Raw genomic sequence first — 19,662 nt, forward strand, 5'->3', positions numbered from 1 at the left:
AGCTTCAACCCGGCAATCAAGGCTTCATATTCTGCCTGATTGTTAGCAGCCGGAAATTCAAATTTGAGGGAGACTTCTATTTGAGTTCCCTCTTGGTTGACTAGTATTATGCCTGCACCGCTTCCAACTTTATTGGAGGAGCCATCCACGTATAGCTCCCACGCTGTGGAGGCTTCCTCTCGATCTCCTGTATATTCTGCTACGAAGTTGGTAAGGCCTTGGGCTTTAATTGCTGTCCAAGTTTCAAACTTGAGGTCAAACTCAGATAGCTCTATAGCCCATTGAACCATTCTGCCCGCAATGTCTGTTTTTTTTTTTAAGTATTTGCTTCATGGGCTGGTTCGTTCGAACTCTTATTGTGTGAGCTTGAAAATAAGACCTTCGAGAGGCCATGATTAAGGCATGCGCAAACTTCTCAAGTTTTTGATACCTCAACTTGGGGCCTTTAGAACCTTGCTGGTGAAGTACACAGGATGCTGCCTGACCTCGTCTTCCCGTATTAAAGCTGATGCTACAGCTTTGTCGGCTAAGGACAAATACAGGATGAGTTATTCCTCTACCTTAGGTCGGGTCAGAATTGGAGGTTGGCTTAAAAACCTTTTGAACTCCTGGAAAGCTTATTCGTATTCTAGAGTCCATTCGAACTGGCATCCTTTTCTTAATAGAGAGAAGAGTGGTAGGGATCTTAATGATGATCCTACCAAGAACCTGGAGAGAGCTGCAGTCGGCCATTTAACTGCTGGATCTCCTTTAAACAAGTCGGGCTTTTCATTTATAGGACAGCTCTACACTTATCGGGGTTGGCTTCAATCCCCCTTTGTGTTAGCATAAACCCCAAAAATTTTCTAGCCTCCACCGCGAAGGTGCACTTTGTGGGATTCAATCTCATCCTGTGCGTCCTTATGGTGTTGAATACTTGCGAGAGGTCAGTCAAGAGGTTGGCCTCATCCTTGGTTTTTACTAACATATCATCTACATATACTTCCATTAGATTCCCAAGGTGAGGTGCAAACACCTTGTTCATCAGCCTTTAATATGTGGCTCCTGCATTTTCTAACCCAAAAGGCATAACCACATAGCAATAATTCGCTCTAGGCGTGATGAAAGACATTTTTTCTTGATCCGGCTTGTACATCGGAATTTGGTTATATCCCGAGTATGCATCCATGAACGACAAGTATTGATATCCCGAGCTAGAATCTACTAGGGTATCAATGTTTGGAAGTGGATATGGGTCTTTTGGACACGCCTTGTTCAAGTCGGTGTAGTCGACGCACATCCTCCACTTGTCGTTCTGTTTCTTGACTAGCACCACGTTTGCCAGCCAAGCCGGATATTTGACCTCTCTGATGAAGTCGCTTCTAGGAGGGCTTGTATTTGTTCTTCCACCACTTGAGCCCATTCAGGTCCAAGCTTTCATCTTCTCTACTGAACAGGTCGTGATCCAGGGTATATCGATAGTTTGTACGACATGAGCTCGGAATCTATCTCGGACATGTCGGAGGCTTTCCAGGCGAAGAGGTCGGAATTTTCTTGTAGGAGCCTTGTAAGCTTCTGCTTCAAGTCTTCTTTCAAGTTGGCTCCTATGTTGGTATTCTTTCCTTATTCCTTCCCGATATGTACCTCTTCAGTCTTTTCTCCGAGCTGTGGTCGTAACTCTTCTTTAGCTCGAATTCCTCTGAGCTCAATGGTGTGAACCTCCTTGCCTTTTTCTCTCAGGTTTAGGCTTTCATTGTAGCACTTTCTTGCCAGTTTTTTATCTCTCCTGATGGTTGCAATTCCCTCGACTGTTGGGAACTTCATGCAAAGATGGGAGGTAGATACCACTGCCCCAAACCGATTTAGGGTTGTTCTGCCTATTAAAGCGTTATAAGCTGAGCCCACATCAACTTTAGATGCCTCTTGCGAGATGACTTTGTGAGGCCTCCTCCAGCAAACCCCCCTGAGATCATGCGTATGTGTCTTTCCGGGATCTGTGGTGGTGGGTTTCTTCGATCCTCCTCATCTCGCTTCCTCTTGCCATGATGGTCCGACCTTTCCATGAGATATTTGTCAAGCCGACCTTCCCTGGCAAGCTTTTCTATCACATTCTTCAGGTCGTAACAATCATTTGTTGAGTGACCATATAGCTTATGGTACTCACAATACTCGCCACGACTTTTCCCTTTCTTGTTCTTGATGGGCCGAGAGGGAGGTAGCCTTTCAGTATGACAAATTTTTCTATAGATGTCGACTAGGAAAACTCGTAGAGGAGTATAAGAGTGATATATTCTGGGCCTTTCTGGCCCGACTTCTTCTCTTTTCTTGGACTCCTCTCCTTCTCCCTTGTTAGGTGAGGTTGCCCAGGTTGCCAGCTTGGTTCTCGTAGCCAGGCATTCTCTTCCATATTGATGTACTTCTCAGCTCTTTCCTGTATATCACTCAAAGAAGTCGGGTGCCTTTTCGAGATGGACTGCGAGAAGGGGCCTTCTCAGAGTCCATTTACTAGGCCCATAATCACTGTCTCTGTGGACAGGTCTTGAATTTTTAGGCACGCTTTGTTGAACCTTTCCATGTAGTTCCTCAAAGGTTCTCCGACCTCCTGTTTTACTCTCATGAGACTCGGCACGTGCTTCACTTTAGCTTTTTGGATTGAGAATTGCATAAGGAACTTATGCGAGAGGTCGTCGAAACTGCAGACTGACCTTGGGGGGAGGCTATCGAACCACTTCATCGCTACTTTTGTCAGAGTTGTTGAAAAGGCTTTGCAGCGAGTAACATCAGAGGCGTCGGTTAGGTACATCCTACTTTTAAAATTGCTCAGGTGATGCTTTGGATCGGTGGTCCCGTCATATTGGTCCATGTCTGGGCTTTTGAAGCTCCTTGGAACTTTTGCCCTTATTATGTCTTCGCTGAACAGGTCTTCTCCCCCCAAGGGAGAATCTTTACGATCACTGCGAGAGCTCTTACCTCGGAGATTGGATTCTAATCTTAAGAGCTTTTCTTCGAGCTCTTTTCGTCGCTCGACTTCTCTCCTCAGGTTTTTTTATGCTTTTCGCTGTCGCTCTAGTTCTTGTTCTAGCTGCTCCAGCCGTCCTTGGTGGCCGTGGAACAATCCCATGAGATCGGCCGCATGGGCTGTCCTTCTTTTCCTGATTCTTGCACCTTAGATAGGATTCACTTTGGGTCTTTCACCCCTGAGGAGCCTTCTCTATGCTGGTTAGTCGCTCCTTGAAGAGTGACTATGGCTGTGTCATTATTACCAGTGTCTTGGTTTTCTAGCTCAGATTCGGACACAGTGTTTGCGTCCTCGTCTAGGTCGTCCACCATCATGGGTTAATCTCCCAGGTCCCCGACAACGGCGCTAATGTTACGTAGGTAACTTGAGATAGATGGATTGAGCTTTAATGATTGGCCCAAGCGTCAAGGGAAGGTGGACTCCGACTTGTTCGTGTTCGGGAGCCGCCGTCCAAGTTAAGTGTTTGCAGAATGTGGGGTGGTACCTGCAAAGACACTCCGATGCCTAAGTTAGCAAAGGGTTAAGCAGGTTTAGAGTGTATTGGAACTTAGAGATACCTAAGGGGTGTCAGTGTATTTATAGCGGTGATGCAATAACCACCGTTGGAGTAGTTCCACTTCTGAAGGTGGATAACCGTCCCTTTATCTTAGGGTTGTTGGGATATAGCTCCTGGAAGTGGATTGAGAGATTTTATGGGCAGTTACTTATTTAAATAAGTGTTATCTGCCAGCTCATATCGAACCTGACTTTTTTGAGGCAGAGCCTATGTCGAGCCCAACTTCTTTAGATGAGGTCGGGTAGGTAGTGAAGGCCTATCTTTGGACTGAGCCTTTTTGACTTATTTGAATCTGGACCATAGTGTTGAAATAGGGTATGAATAAATTATTAATTATAATTTAAACAATTCTATTAGTAATTTAAAATATATAAGTGAAAAAAACCACAGACCTTTTTCTTTCTTTTTTCCGGGATTGCCGAGCCTGAAACTTGGGCATCTCAGCCCATGCTCTTTTCGCTGTGACTGTGCAACAGCGCAAGGCAAAACCGCCACCGCCACCCCCACCACTAGTCTCCACAACCTCTCATGGTCAACATAAACGTCGCCGAGCGTCGTCTGCGTTCGCGTTTGTGAGTAGCTAAGGGGACGCCGCCGCCGCCGCTCGATCTGCCTCTGCGAATTCAGCGCCCCCCACCGTCACTCGCTGATCTTGGTCTTCGATTCTCTTCTTTCTCCGTTGGTTTTGTTTCATTGTATTTAGTTGAACACGGTATATGAATTATTAGTATGAATTTTGTAGCATTTTTTTTTGGGTGCAGAGTGTTATGGCAAGCAAAAAAGGCAAAGCTTCAAGGTCAATTAGAATCGCAGATACAGTGTATGAGCAAGAAGAGCACTATGCATCCCAGATGTCTAAAAAGCGCAAGTTTTCATGGCCAAGTGGCTCTATGACTGAAATCCCCGCTGGGAAAGAGGAAGCATCAAATAGTGAGTGTAAGTAATCAGCAATTGACCTTTAGCACTCCAATTGAATGATGATAGCAAGTAATCAGCAGTTGACCTTTGTTCTTCATTTGTTCGCATTGTTTTGCTTTCTTTCGAGCTTTGTGAATATCGCAGTAGAATGTTTAAGAATACTGACTGCATTCTTCATTTTGTTGCTTTCTAGCGTTTTGTTGTGGAAAGTTCATTGGTATGTATAACGGAGCATACCTATTTTTCTTGTAGAAAACTTACTGTTCTTGTGCTTATTTCATTTTCACTTTTTGGCTTTCTATTTAGGTGATGCACAGTTTCTGGAGGATGAAACCACAAAGATTTTTGCTCAGAAAGTAGCTGATCATTACAGCGCTAGATCCAACCAGACTCTAGAAGAACGGGAGGCTAGTCCTATAATTCATTTGAAGAAACTCAACAATTGGGTATATGTTGCATTTTGCAATAATGAATAGTTTGTTACAGTAAGAATATTATATGATTCTTTTTATTATTATCTGGGTAATTTTGTTGTTGAACAGATTAAGAGTGTCTTAGTTCAGCTTTATGCTCATCAAGGAGATGCAGTCCTTGACCTCGCCTGTGGCAAGGTGTCAGTGGTTTTTGGCTGCTGCTTATTATAGTAGAAGTTATTCCCAGGTTTTTAGCTGAGCATTTTCCCCCCATTTCATACATGTTTACCAGGGTGGGGATCTTATCAAATGGGACAAGGCCAAAATTGGATATTATGTTGGTATCGATATTGCTGAAGGCTCAGTAAGTGTTCAAAATTTTCTGCTTTGGTTTGCGTTATCATTTCCGATTAAATTATACTGATACGTGGTAATAAGTCCTTTTTGAACACTATTATTGAAATAAGCTCTGGATAGTTGTTATGCATACACATCTCTTGTTGATAAGTGGTCCCTCTTGTTGATAAGTGGTCTTTATTTTCTGCAAAATAATGTTAAGTCTTATTTTTGAGTACACATATCCCCATCATGATTTGAATTTCGACACAAGTGCATTTAGAGAGTTTTGCTTTCGGCATGTTATGTGCTTGTGTGGCATTAAACTTAGACCGTAAAATTTTTCTTTACATTTGGTCACTTATTTGTTCTAGTTACAAGTCAAGCTTCACTTTTTATATTTTTAACTATAAACTGATAGCAGTTTCATATCTTTGCTAGTAGTAGTGAAATTGTCATTGCAGTTTTATATTTCCTTCCATTCCAGGTGATGAGCTATATTTAATAGCTCAAGTCCTTCTTGTTCTCGGACTCATTGTGAAACATTGTATGCCTTATGTGTCAAGTTATTCCAACTGTCGTTTGTTTGTAGTCATCACTGTCAGCTCATTGAATTCACCAATCTGTCCAGATCAAAGACTGTCGCACACGTTACAATGGTGATGCTGACCATCATCAGCGACGTAAAAAGTTTTCGTTTCCTGCTCGCCTGATATGTGGAGATTGTTATGAGGTGATGGATTTTAGCCTACTAATGTTTTTAATAACATCCCAAAAATAAGATTTTAACCTACTAATGTTTTGAAGGGCAATTCAAATTTCGGAGGTATTTAATCTTACAGATGTCAATGCTTTGTTCCCCAGCAAAATGGGAGAAACCCAAACTCAAGGCGTGAGTCGGAAATAATAGAATGATAATGGCGAATATCAGATTCACAACCTTTTCTATTTCCCCTCAAACACCAATTCATATTGATCATTAAGAAAAGTTGAAACAGAAGATTGACACTTATTTAATATATATGTCTCCATCAAGTGACTTTTACATTCTCTCTTTTTGTTGCTTTCTTCTGGCATAAAACATATGCTATCAAATCCTTAAGTTAAATACAGCTACTTCTTCTTGTTCAAGCTGTTTCATTCTTTAAACTTATGTGTCATCACATTTCTTCAGATGAACAAGAACATCACAGAATGGTTCTGATCATGTTAAGTAAAATCTTTTTAGGTTAATTTTATCGTATAGAAACTAATATTATGATCATTGCCTTTCATATCAATTTGGGTCCCTTTTCATATTTTATTTATTAATTTTTTCTGAAAGCTGAATTAGTTTTCATTGCTTATGTCATCTTATTTCAGGTTCAGTTGGACAAAGTTCTTGTAGATGATGCTCCTTTTGATATTTGCAGTTGCCAGGTGAATGATGCACCTTTGAGAAATAAGCACTCCATCAATATATCTGTTGAAGTGGCTTCTCTTTGTAACTAGCTACTTTTGCTCTTATGCATAATATTGACTTGTTTACAGACGCCGTCCCGCCCACCTACCTGATTCGTTCATACATATTATACAATTTGTTCATATGTTGCACGAAAGCAAGTATGCATATTGAATACTACATCGGATTGTACATAAATACAGCAATTTTATGAAATAATTAGTAACAAATATAAGAAGTTAGGATAGCAGTATTTGATGTAAATATGCATCTGTGAAAAAAATAAAATATTGCACGACCCAGCTTCTTTCCATATTAAAGTGTATGTTGGTGTCTAATCTGAAAAAATTTATGAATCTGTAGTTTGCATTGCATTATTCATGGTCTACAGAGGCACGTGCCCGACAAGCATTGGCTAATGTGTCAGCTTTACTTCGCCCAGGAGGCATTTTCATTGGAACTATGCCGGATGCCAATGTGATAATCAAAAAGCTTAGAGAAGGTTTTTGGCACTTATAATCTTTGTTATTATTATTCTAAATCAATTTGGTTGTTCATAAATTCCTGTGGCATTGATTAATCCATGAAATCAACTGGCAATTGAAATAAGTTTTTGGGGTGTGTGTTGTGTTAGAAATAGATAAGTTTGATGGACATTGATTAACGTTCCCAATTAAGTCTTATAGTTCACATAGGCTTCCTTATATGTTTGAGGAAAAGGTTTTATTCAGAACTAGAGTACATGTAGGGATCTGATCTTTGTTTGGTGAAATGTCTGAAGGAAAACAGGGGGCTATTTTTCTAAATTAGTGCATTAGTGAAGCACTATCATATTCCTTTGCTATCTACAAAAATTTTAATGAGCTGTTCCCAAATAGCATTATGCTCCACATTTTTGTGTTGATTGTTATCCTGGATTCCCTTTGATATTGTCATAATTTTCCAAGTTCAACTGATGAATAAAATAGTTTGAATTAATATGGGCATCACAATAACTTTGATTTGAAGTGTTGTTATCTCTTTTGCATTAGCATTAACTTTTTAATAAAATTGTTGTTCTGTTCAACATTTAACTGTTTATATATAGCTGAAGGTCTGGCTTTTGGTAATAGTGTATATTGGGTGCGTTTTGATGAAGTATTTTCTGACAAGGTAATTTAGCTTCTTTATTCTACAACTTCATTATTTCCTAAAAATGGTTTTGTGAATTTTACTTCAAACCTGGACTGCTCCTGTGTGATACAGAAATTCAAATCTTCCAGCCCCTTTGGAATAAAATATACCTTCCATTTAGAGGTATCATTTCTCTTAAGTCTGCTCCTTTACTTTTGTATCAAATAGATGTTTTCTGATAACCCAAGACTGATTCTAAGTCTTGCAGGATGCTGTTGATTGTCCTGAATGGATTGTCCCCTTTCATGTATTCAAGTCATTAGCTGAAGAGGTACCACTGCCAAAAAAGCTTAAATGTAAAGGAGAACCATGCACCCCATTGCAGTCCTGACCAATGAAAATGAATATTTCTAGTTTCTTAGGAGTAAGCATTGGATTATAAGAGTTCATGCTACTAAGGATGCTAATTTAAATTTATTGTTCACAGTATGATTTTGAGCTCATTTTTGCAAAGAACTCTCATGAATTTGTGCATGAGTATCTGAAAAAACCTGAATTTGTGGAGCTCATGCAAAGACTTGGTGCATTGGGTGATGGCAACCAAGACAAGAGTAAGGCTTTGTGCCAGTGCTGTTTGTTTTATTAGTTCCAATGATAATCATTGGACATAAATTTTCAGTGTGCTGCTGACAATAGAGAATATGTTTTGTTTCCATGTCAGGTACACTATCAGCCGATGAATGGGAAGCTGCTTATTTATACATGTCGTTTGTGTTGAGAAAGGTCAGTGACTAAGTTATTGTGTTTGTTATTATTGATAATGACGCCATTGTCAACTTATTGTAAAAATGGTCACAGCGAGACCAACCAGAAAGAACCCAAGTTAGTGGCCAAAGAAAGCGGGGACTGATGCATATCTCAGAGCAAGACATAATGTACATTAGCAGTCATTAGCAATATCAGAACACCGGCTGGATTATTGAATACAATCAAACAGCACAGGACTTGGAGCTGCCTGCCTGTGTTTCCCGTGTTAACTACTGCTGGTTTGATCTCACAATCTTGAGCTTCGGCAGATTTTTATGTTAAATGAAATAGTCAAATAGATGTATTTTGTAGGTCCACTATAAATAATTCGATCAACTTCATTGGCCTCAGTATCTTTAATACATTCTGTAAGAGAGCTTAACTTTAACAAATTCACTGGTTTTCCTAGGGAATCATTCCCCCCCGGTTAATCAGCCAACAAAATAGAGAACTAATAAAGATTAAGGATCTGGGTTGTAGAGAAAGAAAAGAAAATTCTAAGAGAAGAAAAATATTGTCTGATTGTTATTTAAAAAAAAAGGTTCCTGATCTTTTCCTTAAATGGATTAATTGATTTCGGTAATTACATTTTGTGCTCGTGTATCTGTTTTAAAAGGGCAATAATAAGTGAAATTTTTAACTGGTTAGACAAGTAAAACTCGGGAGGAACTGAGTAAAATCATTGACAACAAATTAAATTGTTTAACCATTTTTTTCCTAAGTTAGATCTTATCATTCACAATTCTTGATTTATTAATCCTATGTTGATTGTACATATATATTTTGCATTCCATTTTATAAAATATAAAATTTAATTAGATGTAATATCACTACTAGGAAAAGGAAATAGATGTAATATTAGCATATTGTACAAATTTCACAAACTTAAAACAAATCTTTTCAGATCTCCATCCTTATTACTGGATTGGTCTAATGTTGCTGAGAAGAAAGGAAAAATGGAGAAAAAAAAATGAGAAGAAATTGAAATTGAAATTGAAATGTACTAATAAACATGTTGAAATACAATAATAAACACTCATATATGGTATGGTGTTAGCTAATCCTCCCTTCATTTCATTTCAAAATAAGTTTCGCTTCCACCCTTTTAGTTCATTAAAAATTGAATGGGACTTGTCTAGATACACATGGTCTATACTCTATATATTTCATGGTGATCACGATAGACTTGCCATGAACAATCTAAACAATTTATTTATTTATTTGGTGAAGATCAAAACACCTAATAATATTGATAGACCTCATATATTTTATTTCATGGTGATAGCGATAGACCTCCCTCAAATGAAGGTAGTATTTGAACCCTTTCTTTTTTAAAGTACAGCATAGCTTAATTAATAAAGTAATAAATACAATTAGTCAGTAGAGGGAGAAAATACTCAGTTTGGTCTCTAAAGTTATACTTGAATCTCAATTTAGTCCTTGAAATTTTAATTGTTTCAAGGTGAAAACTCAGGTGAAGTTGATATCTGAGAACTTCACGTGAAGTCGATTGCACCTAAGTTTTCACCTTATTTCAATTTAATTCCTAAATATTTCAAATTTTAATCATATTAGTCTCTATAGTAATTTCTATTACAAAATTAATTAAAAAATTTAGAAAATAAATTGAGACCATTAAAATTTTAAAAATTAAATTAATGTTCGAATATAATTTTAGGGACTAAATTGAGGAGCGTAGAGCGTCGTATGCTAGAATATAGGTTGTTCTAAATCCGAGCTAAAAAAATTTGATATGAAAGTAAAATGAGTGATATACTTTAATATTATAATTTTTAGTATTTTTTAAAATTGTGGGAGTACACAAATCGGACCATCCGATTTGTGTTTAAAAATTGAAAAAATTCAGAATACACAAATCGGACCCTTCAAGTACACAAATCGAATCCTCCTCAATTATAAGAGCCTGAGCCTATATCTATTTTATAATAGGTCAGGTCAGGCCAGGCCAAACACAGATCAGACTGCAGATTCCTGACAGACCGCTGGCCTTTATCCACCCCTACTCCCATCATACCGTCCCATTTACTTACTCCATATCAAAATAAAAAAAAGTGCCAAATCCGAAGGAAATTGAGTGGGAAAATTATACGAGTTACCGATTAATATTTAAAAGCCCCTCCATAAATAAGTTTATGTAGCCAAACAAATATGCTCTGTCGTTCAGAGAGAGAGAGTCCACGTGACACGTGCAAGGAAAGATACCCTGCTGAGGTGAAGAGGAACTGAGGAAGGGGCCGAAAGGGGGAAGGAAGGCATAATACTTCGGTATGGTTAATGGTTAGAGTGAAAATCAAGAAAACTGCAAGAAAGGAAGGCAGCCCACAACACTCAACCCTCATACCTTTTCCATTTTATTTTATTTTTTTTTTTCATTTTTCGCCCTGTCGCGTGGCGTGGTGGTGCAGCGTCATTTCTATCTTGATTTCCTTTACCAGTTTACCTTAAACAGAAACCACCACAACACCACGACACATAAGTAGAAAGTCGGTAGATAAATCATAGATCTACGACTACACTCACTAGGCTTCAGTAACCACACCTTCACTACACCTGGCCTTATTCCTCCTTTTATTCCTTCTTATTTATTACTTATTCTATATTTTACTTTGTAAATTATCTCTGTATATTGTATTGGATCATTAATTCACTATCACCACCATCCATTATTGGGGGAGAGAGTGAGCTTAATGCTGCCTTCATGTTTCCCTCCCTTTTCCTGGATGGCACTTGCGCTGTTATCAATTACTTAATTTAATTAAATATTGAATTACAACTGATAAAACAACTTATTAGTTAATTTTTTTATCATACCAAATTGCTCGCTATTCTTTTCTCGCAAGCTAGTAAGACCAGAAAACAAAGAGCAACTGAGGAAGCCAAGCGGCGAGAGAGAGAGAGAGAGGAGCCTATGGCGCTTCAGCGGCGGCGCCACAACAATTACCAACGCATTCGCATCCGCCTCTTGATTCCTCTGATTTCAGGCGTCGCCGCTGCTCTTCTGGTTCTCTTCTCTCTCCTTTCCATTCTGGCTCCTTCCCCCAACGACACCGATCATCTGCGCCACTTCTACACCTCCTCGGTCAGTACTAGCTAATTAAATTCACATTTCATAAAATTGGATACTCTTTCGATGCGACTTGCTCACCCGCTTTCTCTTCTCTTCTATCTATTTAATAATAGCTTAACGCTCCGCCGGATGATGCAATTACAACTCCCGTTTTCCGCGTTCCGGTTAGGGTTCTTCTTATCTCTCCTTTGCCTAATCAGCTTCTGCTTGTTTCTATTGGATCTTAATTCCTTAGTTGTGTTTTCTTTGTTTTGATATGATGAGCAGAGAGGTGGAGGAAAGATGGATCGCCATGTCTGGAGTTCTAGAAACTCCGAACACTTCCACGGCTGCAGCGATGCGGGCAACAAGTTTCCAAGTGCGTATTTCACTGCAATGTTTATATTCGCATTGATTACACATCACTTCACTAATAAGTGTTCTCTCTCTCTCTTTATCTCTCTCAATACATGTATAATTGTATAAATGTACCTGTTACAGATAACTTTGTTTTTCTCATGGCAGAGGCTCAAGTTATTACACAACCTAACAGATATTTGATGATTGCAACAAGTGGAGGCTTGAATCAACAGAGAACTGGGGTATTTTTCTATCTATCCCTTTTATGGCAAACCGAGTATTTGATGCTTGGCTTTTGTTTACACTCCATCATGTTTTAAACCTTTTACCTTCTATTTATGTGATTATAGTTATATGTATAATATTTTTGAAATAAAAGAAGTGAAATGAATTAAAAGTAGAAACAAAATCAAAATCAGAGAGTTTAATGCAACAGGATAGCTGTTTCGATTGCTTATTGCTTGCAAGTTATCAACATACTCAGCTGTTAATGACAACTATTTTATATCTGCAACTGCCAGATTACAGATGGTGTTGTTGCTGCGCGTATCTTGAATGCTACACTTGTTATTCCCAAATTGGATCAAAAATCGTTCTGGAAAGACTCTAGGTCAGTTATGGAAGGACTTTTTGTTATCTGGTCCGTCCGTGTGTGTAGCTATGCTTTTGTAATTCAAATGCGCCATCTGAGTATCCAAATGTCAGTGTAGCTAGCAACTTTTTAATTGTGAAATGATGTCATGCTTTTTCTTTTGCAGTAACTTCTCAGAAATTTTTGATGTTGATTGGTTTATCTCATACTTGTCAAAGGATGTAAAAATCATCAAGCAACTCCCAAGAAGAGGTGGGAAAACATTATCTTCGTACAACATGCGTGTTCCAAGGAAGTGTAATGAAAGATGTTACGTAAATCGTATATTACCTGTACTCCTGAAAAAGCATGTAAGTCTTTTATGCCCTGTCTGAAATTTCTTAAATGCAGAAATATTGCCTACTTGTTTAAAATTCTTTCCTTAACTGGAACAAGTCATCTTTACCCTTTGGCTTGATTATTATTATTATTTGCTGTCTGGAAGATGTCATATGCTCAAATCTAGATCCTCACCATGATTAGATAACTCGTGTTACTCCCTTGTTTCATCAATCTAGGTTATTGGTTCATAGCTAGTTAGACCAAATCCTGAAGGTTCATAACCTGTAGCCTTCTTAAAATTGTAATTGCTGTGGTTCCATTCTTTAATTTTTAAAAGCAGTTTTGCCACTTGAAACCTCAAGAAATTTGAGGAAGTCTGTGGATGCATGAGAACACTATTTAGCCTCGGCTGCTGCTTTTATTGCTTAATGAAAACCCCTGTTCCTCTGGGGTATCATTTGCATTTCATTGCCATATAATAATTAGTTGAATTGTTTGAGTTTGAACTTTGAATCGATTTATATTTTATGGAAGCCAAGTCAAACCTCTTCACATTCAGATCTAAGTAATACTATTAAGTTTTAATCAATTTACGGATTGTTTAGGGTATTTTGTTACCCCCTGCAAAGTATTTAGTTTGCTTCTTTTTGTTGCAGGCTGTTCAACTCAGCAAGTTTGACTACAGGCTTGCAAACAGGTTGGATACAGAATATCAGAAACTGAGATGTAGAGTTAATTACCATGCTTTAAGGTTTACCAATCCAATATTTTCAATGGGTGAAAAATTGGTTCATCGAATGAGGATGAGAAGCAAGCACTATATTGCATTGCACCTAAGGTAGTATTCACATTTGAATTTGATCCTATATAGCCTGTACGTGATCACAAAAAGAGTTAACCCACAGATGCCCTCAGGCGCTGATGAAAATATCTTCGGTTTATGTTAATAACAAAAGTACCGTCAAAATGTTTAAAAATGTGATAGTAGGACCTAGATGTGAAGAAAGACCATCTCCGATAACGTAAACGATTGAGGTGGCAACCGACAATGCTTATGTGGCTTCCGTTCGGCGGACATGTTGTTTGCCAGATCAGCATTTCCGTTAATAAAGATGACTTTTTGTCACATTTATGTACTTTTGTCATGTGTTTAAATATTTTGAGAGTATTTTTGTTGATAATATAAATCAAGGCATTTTTGTTGGCGACCGAATAATTTGCTGGTATTTTTGGTGTTAATCCCTACTAAAAATCTCAGGTATATTGTAGCACAAATGCGAGTCTCTCTGCTTTTAGCAAGCATTTTTTTCTTGTGAATATTCCTGCCGATTTTTTTTTAACCAAATGTGCTATCTAAACATAATCTTATGATATCCAATTCCATCTATTTGTCCTATTTTGAAACAAAAGAGTAACCAATATCATGTAGGATTGTTGTTCTTACTAGAATGCGGTATTTGCAAGTAGTCAAGTATTACAAAGTCAAATTGGGCCAGTGGCCAGCCATCCTCTCTAACCATGCTATTGGAATATCTGACCACCAATGGGACAATTGCTGTGAAAGAGTTTGATTGACATGATTGCATTAACAAAGATTTTGTTTATTGAAACGTGGACAAGTAGCAATGACTTTTTTGTGTTGCTGCAGTTAACTAGGTGAAATAACTATTGCCAGAGTTCATTAATCTCGCTGAATTTTTTCTACAGGTTTGAACCTGATATGCTTGCATTTTCTGGATGTGATTATGGTGGTGGAGAGAAGGAGCAAAAGGAACTGGGCACTATAAGGAGGAGATGGAAAACACTGCATGTAAGGCTTGCATGTTTAATGTTGTTACTCATTACAAACCTCAATTATTAGGAGATCTTGAAAATTCCATAATGTATTATTGTATTATTTAGTCTTCTACTTTGTATGCTTGACAGCACATGCAAGCACATGATAGTGGTAGTCAATATTAATTTTGTTAGAATTATACCGGAGATAAAACCCAACTGGATGTTTTTTCAGAAAATGAGTTTGGGCACTGGTGTAGCGGTGTTAATGACTGATTATTTGTTTGTAGCAAAAGGCATAATGTTGTGAATAGAAAATCTTTCTATGTTTGCATTTGAAAGTTTATTCAGAATTATGGATATAGACTATAGACTAGTAAAAACAATTGAGAAATATTGAAATGCAGAGAAGCAATCCTGATAGGCAAAGGAGACAGGGGAAATGCCCGTTAACCCCAGAAGAAGTTGGACTCATGCTAAGAGCATTGGGGTATGGCTCTGATGTTCATATATATGTTGCATCAGGGGAAGTATATGGAGGGGAGGAAACATTGGCACCTCTCAAAGCATTGTTTCCCAATTTCCACTCAAAGGACACCATTGCTACGAAAGAAGAATTAGAGCCATTTTCTCCATTTTCTTCTCGCATGGCTGCACTTGACTTCATTGTTTGTGATGAAAGTGATGTATTTGTGACAAACAACAATGGTAATATGGCTAAAATATTAGCTGGAAGAAGGTATGTCAGGTTTTTTCTTCTCCTGTTTATCGTTACTAACGTGCTGCCTGATCAACTTTTTGAGCACTTCTTTGTAGGAGATACTTTGGGCACAAGCCTACCATTCGTCCAAATGCAAAAAAGCTCTACCGTTTGTTCTTGAACAGAAACAATTTGACTTGGGAAGTTTTTGCTTCTAGTGTCCGTACTTTCCAGAAAGGCTTCATGGGGGAGCCAAAGGAAGTTAGACCAGGTAGAGGTGGGTTTCATGAGAATCCATCTACCTGCATATGCGAGGATTCTGTAACCAAAGTGGAGAAAATATCTGGACCTAGAAAATATGGGAAGGATAACACGAATAGGAAAAATGTAACAAATAATGATCAGGATGTGGATGATGAGTCTGAATGGCCTGACATGGATGATGATGAAGATCAGGGTGATGAGAAGGGGATGTTCAATGAAACAATTTCGGACTATGAAGCTCTGAACTCTGAGGATCCTGAGTTGGAAGAAATTCTGTCAGATTAGTGAAAGGTCCTTTTTAAGGACAGCTGTCTTCTTGACGCTTCCATTGTGATTTGTTGCCGCCTCATGCTGCCTTCAGCTGCTGCTGCTGCTTGAGAGTTGCATCATATATAAACACAAGAAACAGAATGATATAATTAAAAAAAAATGAAAAGGAAAAGAACTCCCATATGTCTTGCTCAATACTGGCTTCGTAGGGACATAATTGCCTATTTTCATGCTGAATGGAGTGTCTGGATGTCAATTTAAATCTGAAGGGGTCCGAGATCAAATATAACCAATAGAGGAATAGGAGGAAATCTAGCCAGCATATAGCTGCAGAAAGAAAATGAGTTTGGTTGTCTTTATAGAAATAGGGAAATCACTACAGTTGATAGGCGGTGTATATCTTTATTCAGAAAATTTGTTATAGGTGATAGACTTTGTAAATCTTTCAATTTTTTTTAACCCCCTATTGTTGGGGTAGATTTTGTCAAAATTTTCCGCCTGGAACGGGATGCTAAGTGTTCTTTTTAGTCTTTCTATCATTGTGTTGTCTTCATGGGTGATAATTTGGTCTTGATTCTGACTAGTGCATGCCCCGTGCAGCGACGCATGGGAATGCTAAACTAAATCACCTTTATCAGTTAATATAATAGAAGTCATACTAAAATTACAATAACACATGTATTATCATTCTTAATTACACATGTATTATCATTCTTAATTTTTTTATTAGATATGTGTCACGCATAATTGTACATTATACCTTCACACACCAAATAAAAATAAAGATATTATATAATTTATTTATATTTTAAATAACTTAATCTAAAAATTATATATGAAAAATTCTTATAAATAATAATAGAAACATGTAATATAAATTACAAATATAAAAAAAATACCAAAATTGATAAATTATAAATTTTTACATCTCATTCTCCTCAAAATGTTATTAAATATTATATAGCTATATGATGTTAAATTTAATGTTAATTTATATAATTATATGAATTCTTATTAGTATAAGTAATTTATCAACTCAAAAAATACGGCACCCTATTATATTATAAAACATCAATCTACAGTCCTCGCTTCACTTCAATACTTATGTTTGCTTTATTCTTTGTGCCACAATTTGTTAAAGCCATCCACTATACCTATTCATTCTTATTGTTTAGTGTCTTTTATTCTCACTTTTTTCTTAGTTTATGTTAGGATTTGGTTGAATTAGTCCCACATTGCTTAGGATAGCAAATGGAGTGGGTGGCCTAGGCTATAAATATGAGGCTAAGTTCTCCATTTGTTTTTGCACCAGTCAGAAACACTTTAAGCTTGTATCTGATTTTTCTTTTCCTCTGTACTCTTTGATTAGAGAGTGTTGTGAGGTGTAGTTAGATATTTGCTTTGAAAGAGTGTGGGTGTACTGGGGTGCCGGTGAGAGAAAGAAGTCTATGTGTTGTAACAATTTTCACATAGTGATATTCTCTGGTTGTCATTTGACAACGGCCGTGGTTTTTTCTCCGGTAATTGGAGTTTCCACGTTAAATTCTTGTGTTGTGATTGTGTCTATTTTATTTCTCTGTCAAAGGTGTTTTCTCAAGGGGAATTGTGTCTTATTCCCAACAAGTGGTATCAGAGCTTCGGTTCGGTGGGATTTATTCTTAGTATGCTCTGTGGTTGCAGCCTAGTCTGATCTTCCACATCAAAAAAGAATTTTGTCCTGTGGCTTGAGGTTGATCTTTGGTTGCTGTTGTTGTTGCTGGAAGGCAGTGTGACTCTGTGAGAGTGCAGTTTGGAAAAGGTTCTGGCTAAGGAAAGACTTGGTATTTAAGTGTGTCCATTGTGACCCACCTCTCTTTCCTGGGGACCCTTCCTAGTGCACGGTCTACAGTTGAGTTATAATATTCCAGTATACGGTTGCAACAATGTCAGGATATTCAAGTGCTGTGAAGCTTGAAATAGAGAAATTTGATGGAAGAATCAATTTTGGCTTGTGGCAAGTACAAGTCAAGGATGTGTTGATACAATCAGGTTTGCACAAGGCGTTGAAGGAGAAGATCTCTGGTTGCTCTCTCTATGAGAGAAGATGATGTTCTCTAGAAGACAAGAAGTATCCTCATGGTATTACCGCACTGCCATGGATAAGGATGAGTTGTGGCAATCAGGTCCACAATTGCACACGGGCATTGGTTGGCGTTGAGATGCAAGGTGTGTGGCGGAGTTAGGTCGATGGCTGAAGAACTTCCAAGAAAAGCCAATTTGGAAGTTGCACCATGAATTTTCAGCAAGGTTTCGATCTGTACCAAGGTGAAATTCTTGGAGTGGTCTAATTCCAAGTGAGTATACTTTCATGGTGGAGTATGATAGTTCTCTGAACTATGATTGTCGGTATAGACAATGGCAGCAAAGAATTGTCGGTGTTGACAATGGAAGCTGAAGATGTGTGACTATTTCAATCAAGGTGGAGATTGTTAGGATTTGGTTGAATTAGTCCCACATTGCTTAGGATAGCAAATGGAGTGGGTGGCCTAGGCTATAAATATGAGGCTAAGTTCTCCATTTGTTTTTGCACCAGTCAGAAACACTTTAAGCTTGTATCTGATTTTTCTTTTCCTCTGTACTCTTTGATTAGAGAGTGTTGTGAGGTGTAGTTAGATATTTGCTTTGAAAGAGTGTGGGTGTACTGGGGTGCCGGTGAGAGAAAGAAGTCTATGTGTTGTAACAATTTTCACATAGTGATATTCTCTGGTTGTCATTTGACAACGGCCGTGGTTTTTTCTCCGGTAATTGGAGTTTCCACGTTAAATTCTTGTGTTGTGATTGTGTCTATTTTATTTCTCTGTCAAAGGTGTTTTCTCAAGGGGGAATTGTGTCTTATTCCCAACAGTTTATACTTCCTTTTACATTTGAATTCAACACACAGCATTTTGAAACTCTTATGCTGTGATTATGGTCTTATTTCTTAAAAACCGTTGTTCCCAACTTGTTACACTTACACCATTAATCCAATTCACCGTAATTTTGTTATCCAAAAATAGTTTCAACTCCTGTTTCTGTAAATCCGCCTCCTCCACCATAAATTAGATCTCGCTTAATCCAACCAACAACATATCTCTCTCTTCTTGCTTTTAAAGATTAACTCAACGTGTAGAATAATATGTTCTAATGAATGAAGTAGTAAAAGAAAGAACTATTTTAATATTTTAGGAACAAACATTTAAAAAAAATTTTAAAAATTCTTTAAATGCATGATATAAATAATTTTTAACACTGTCTTGAATACGATGATAAAATTTTAAATAAGGATGTAATTAATCAGTTATAAATATAATCCCGACAAAATAATCCATAATAAAAATCTATAAATTTGACCAAAAAAACGTGACTACCTTGTATGATTTGTTTTTAAATTAAAAAAAAAAAGTAAAACGGATAAGCGAAAGAAGTTGTTCTAAAAATGAACAATTAAAAAAAACTCAATCCCAACCTCATTTATTCCCATGCCATGCAAACCAAATCAATTAAAAAAATTCATGACATATCACAAAATTTAGAACTTTAATTGACCTCTTTAAATTCTTACAAATGGTTTTAAATAATGAAGTATGTTAGTAATGAACAAATAATCAAGTCACAAAAATAATGCAGATACTAACTCTGACTAAGCATGTTTAATAGTCATATTTACGGATAATTTCAGATAAATACTAAAAGTGAAAGCAACCACGTATAA

At 37.5% G+C, this 19,662-nt stretch overlaps 2 protein-coding genes across 5 annotated transcripts; both read left to right on the plus strand.

The window, feature by feature from the left end:
* The first annotated feature begins 3,947 nt into the window (after positions 1-3,947).
* Positions 3,948-9,144, plus strand: LOC112755869 (mRNA cap guanine-N(7) methyltransferase 1). 4 transcript variants are annotated; one of them, XM_025804182.3, is made up of 15 exons: positions 3,948-4,209; positions 4,316-4,490; positions 4,666-4,689; positions 4,779-4,918; positions 5,015-5,083; positions 5,178-5,249; positions 5,853-5,954; positions 6,584-6,640; positions 7,026-7,164; positions 7,750-7,814; positions 7,908-7,958; positions 8,044-8,106; positions 8,263-8,386; positions 8,472-8,558; positions 8,634-9,144. In XM_025804182.3, the coding sequence occupies exons 2-14, from the start codon at positions 4,322-4,324 to the stop codon at positions 8,513-8,515; spliced, it is 1,119 nt and encodes a 372-aa protein (XP_025659967.1). In that variant the 5' UTR covers positions 3,948-4,209; positions 4,316-4,321; the 3' UTR covers positions 8,516-8,558; positions 8,634-9,144. The 4 variants fall into 4 exon arrangements, with proteins under 4 accessions (XP_025659967.1, XP_025659962.1, XP_025659966.1 ...); XM_025804177.3 differs by having other exon boundaries at positions 8,497-8,558; XM_025804181.3 differs by having other exon boundaries at positions 8,092-8,106; positions 8,497-8,558.
* A 1,591-nt stretch (positions 9,145-10,735) lies between these two features.
* On the plus strand, positions 10,736-16,466 carry LOC112754267 (O-fucosyltransferase 16-like). The gene is made up of 10 exons (XM_025801832.3): positions 10,736-11,682; positions 11,784-11,834; positions 11,938-12,028; positions 12,175-12,251; positions 12,531-12,619; positions 12,768-12,951; positions 13,579-13,760; positions 14,630-14,732; positions 15,106-15,437; positions 15,515-16,466. The coding sequence occupies exons 1-10, from the start codon at positions 11,512-11,514 to the stop codon at positions 15,945-15,947; spliced, it is 1,713 nt and encodes a 570-aa protein (XP_025657617.1). The 5' UTR covers positions 10,736-11,511; the 3' UTR covers positions 15,948-16,466.
* Positions 16,467-19,662: the final 3,196 nt, after the last annotated feature.

Source organism: Arachis hypogaea, chromosome 16 (assembly GCF_003086295.3).
Source record: "Arachis hypogaea cultivar Tifrunner chromosome 16, arahy.Tifrunner.gnm2.J5K5, whole genome shotgun sequence".
In the NCBI taxonomy this organism is placed as follows: domain Eukaryota; kingdom Viridiplantae; phylum Streptophyta; class Magnoliopsida; order Fabales; family Fabaceae; genus Arachis; species Arachis hypogaea.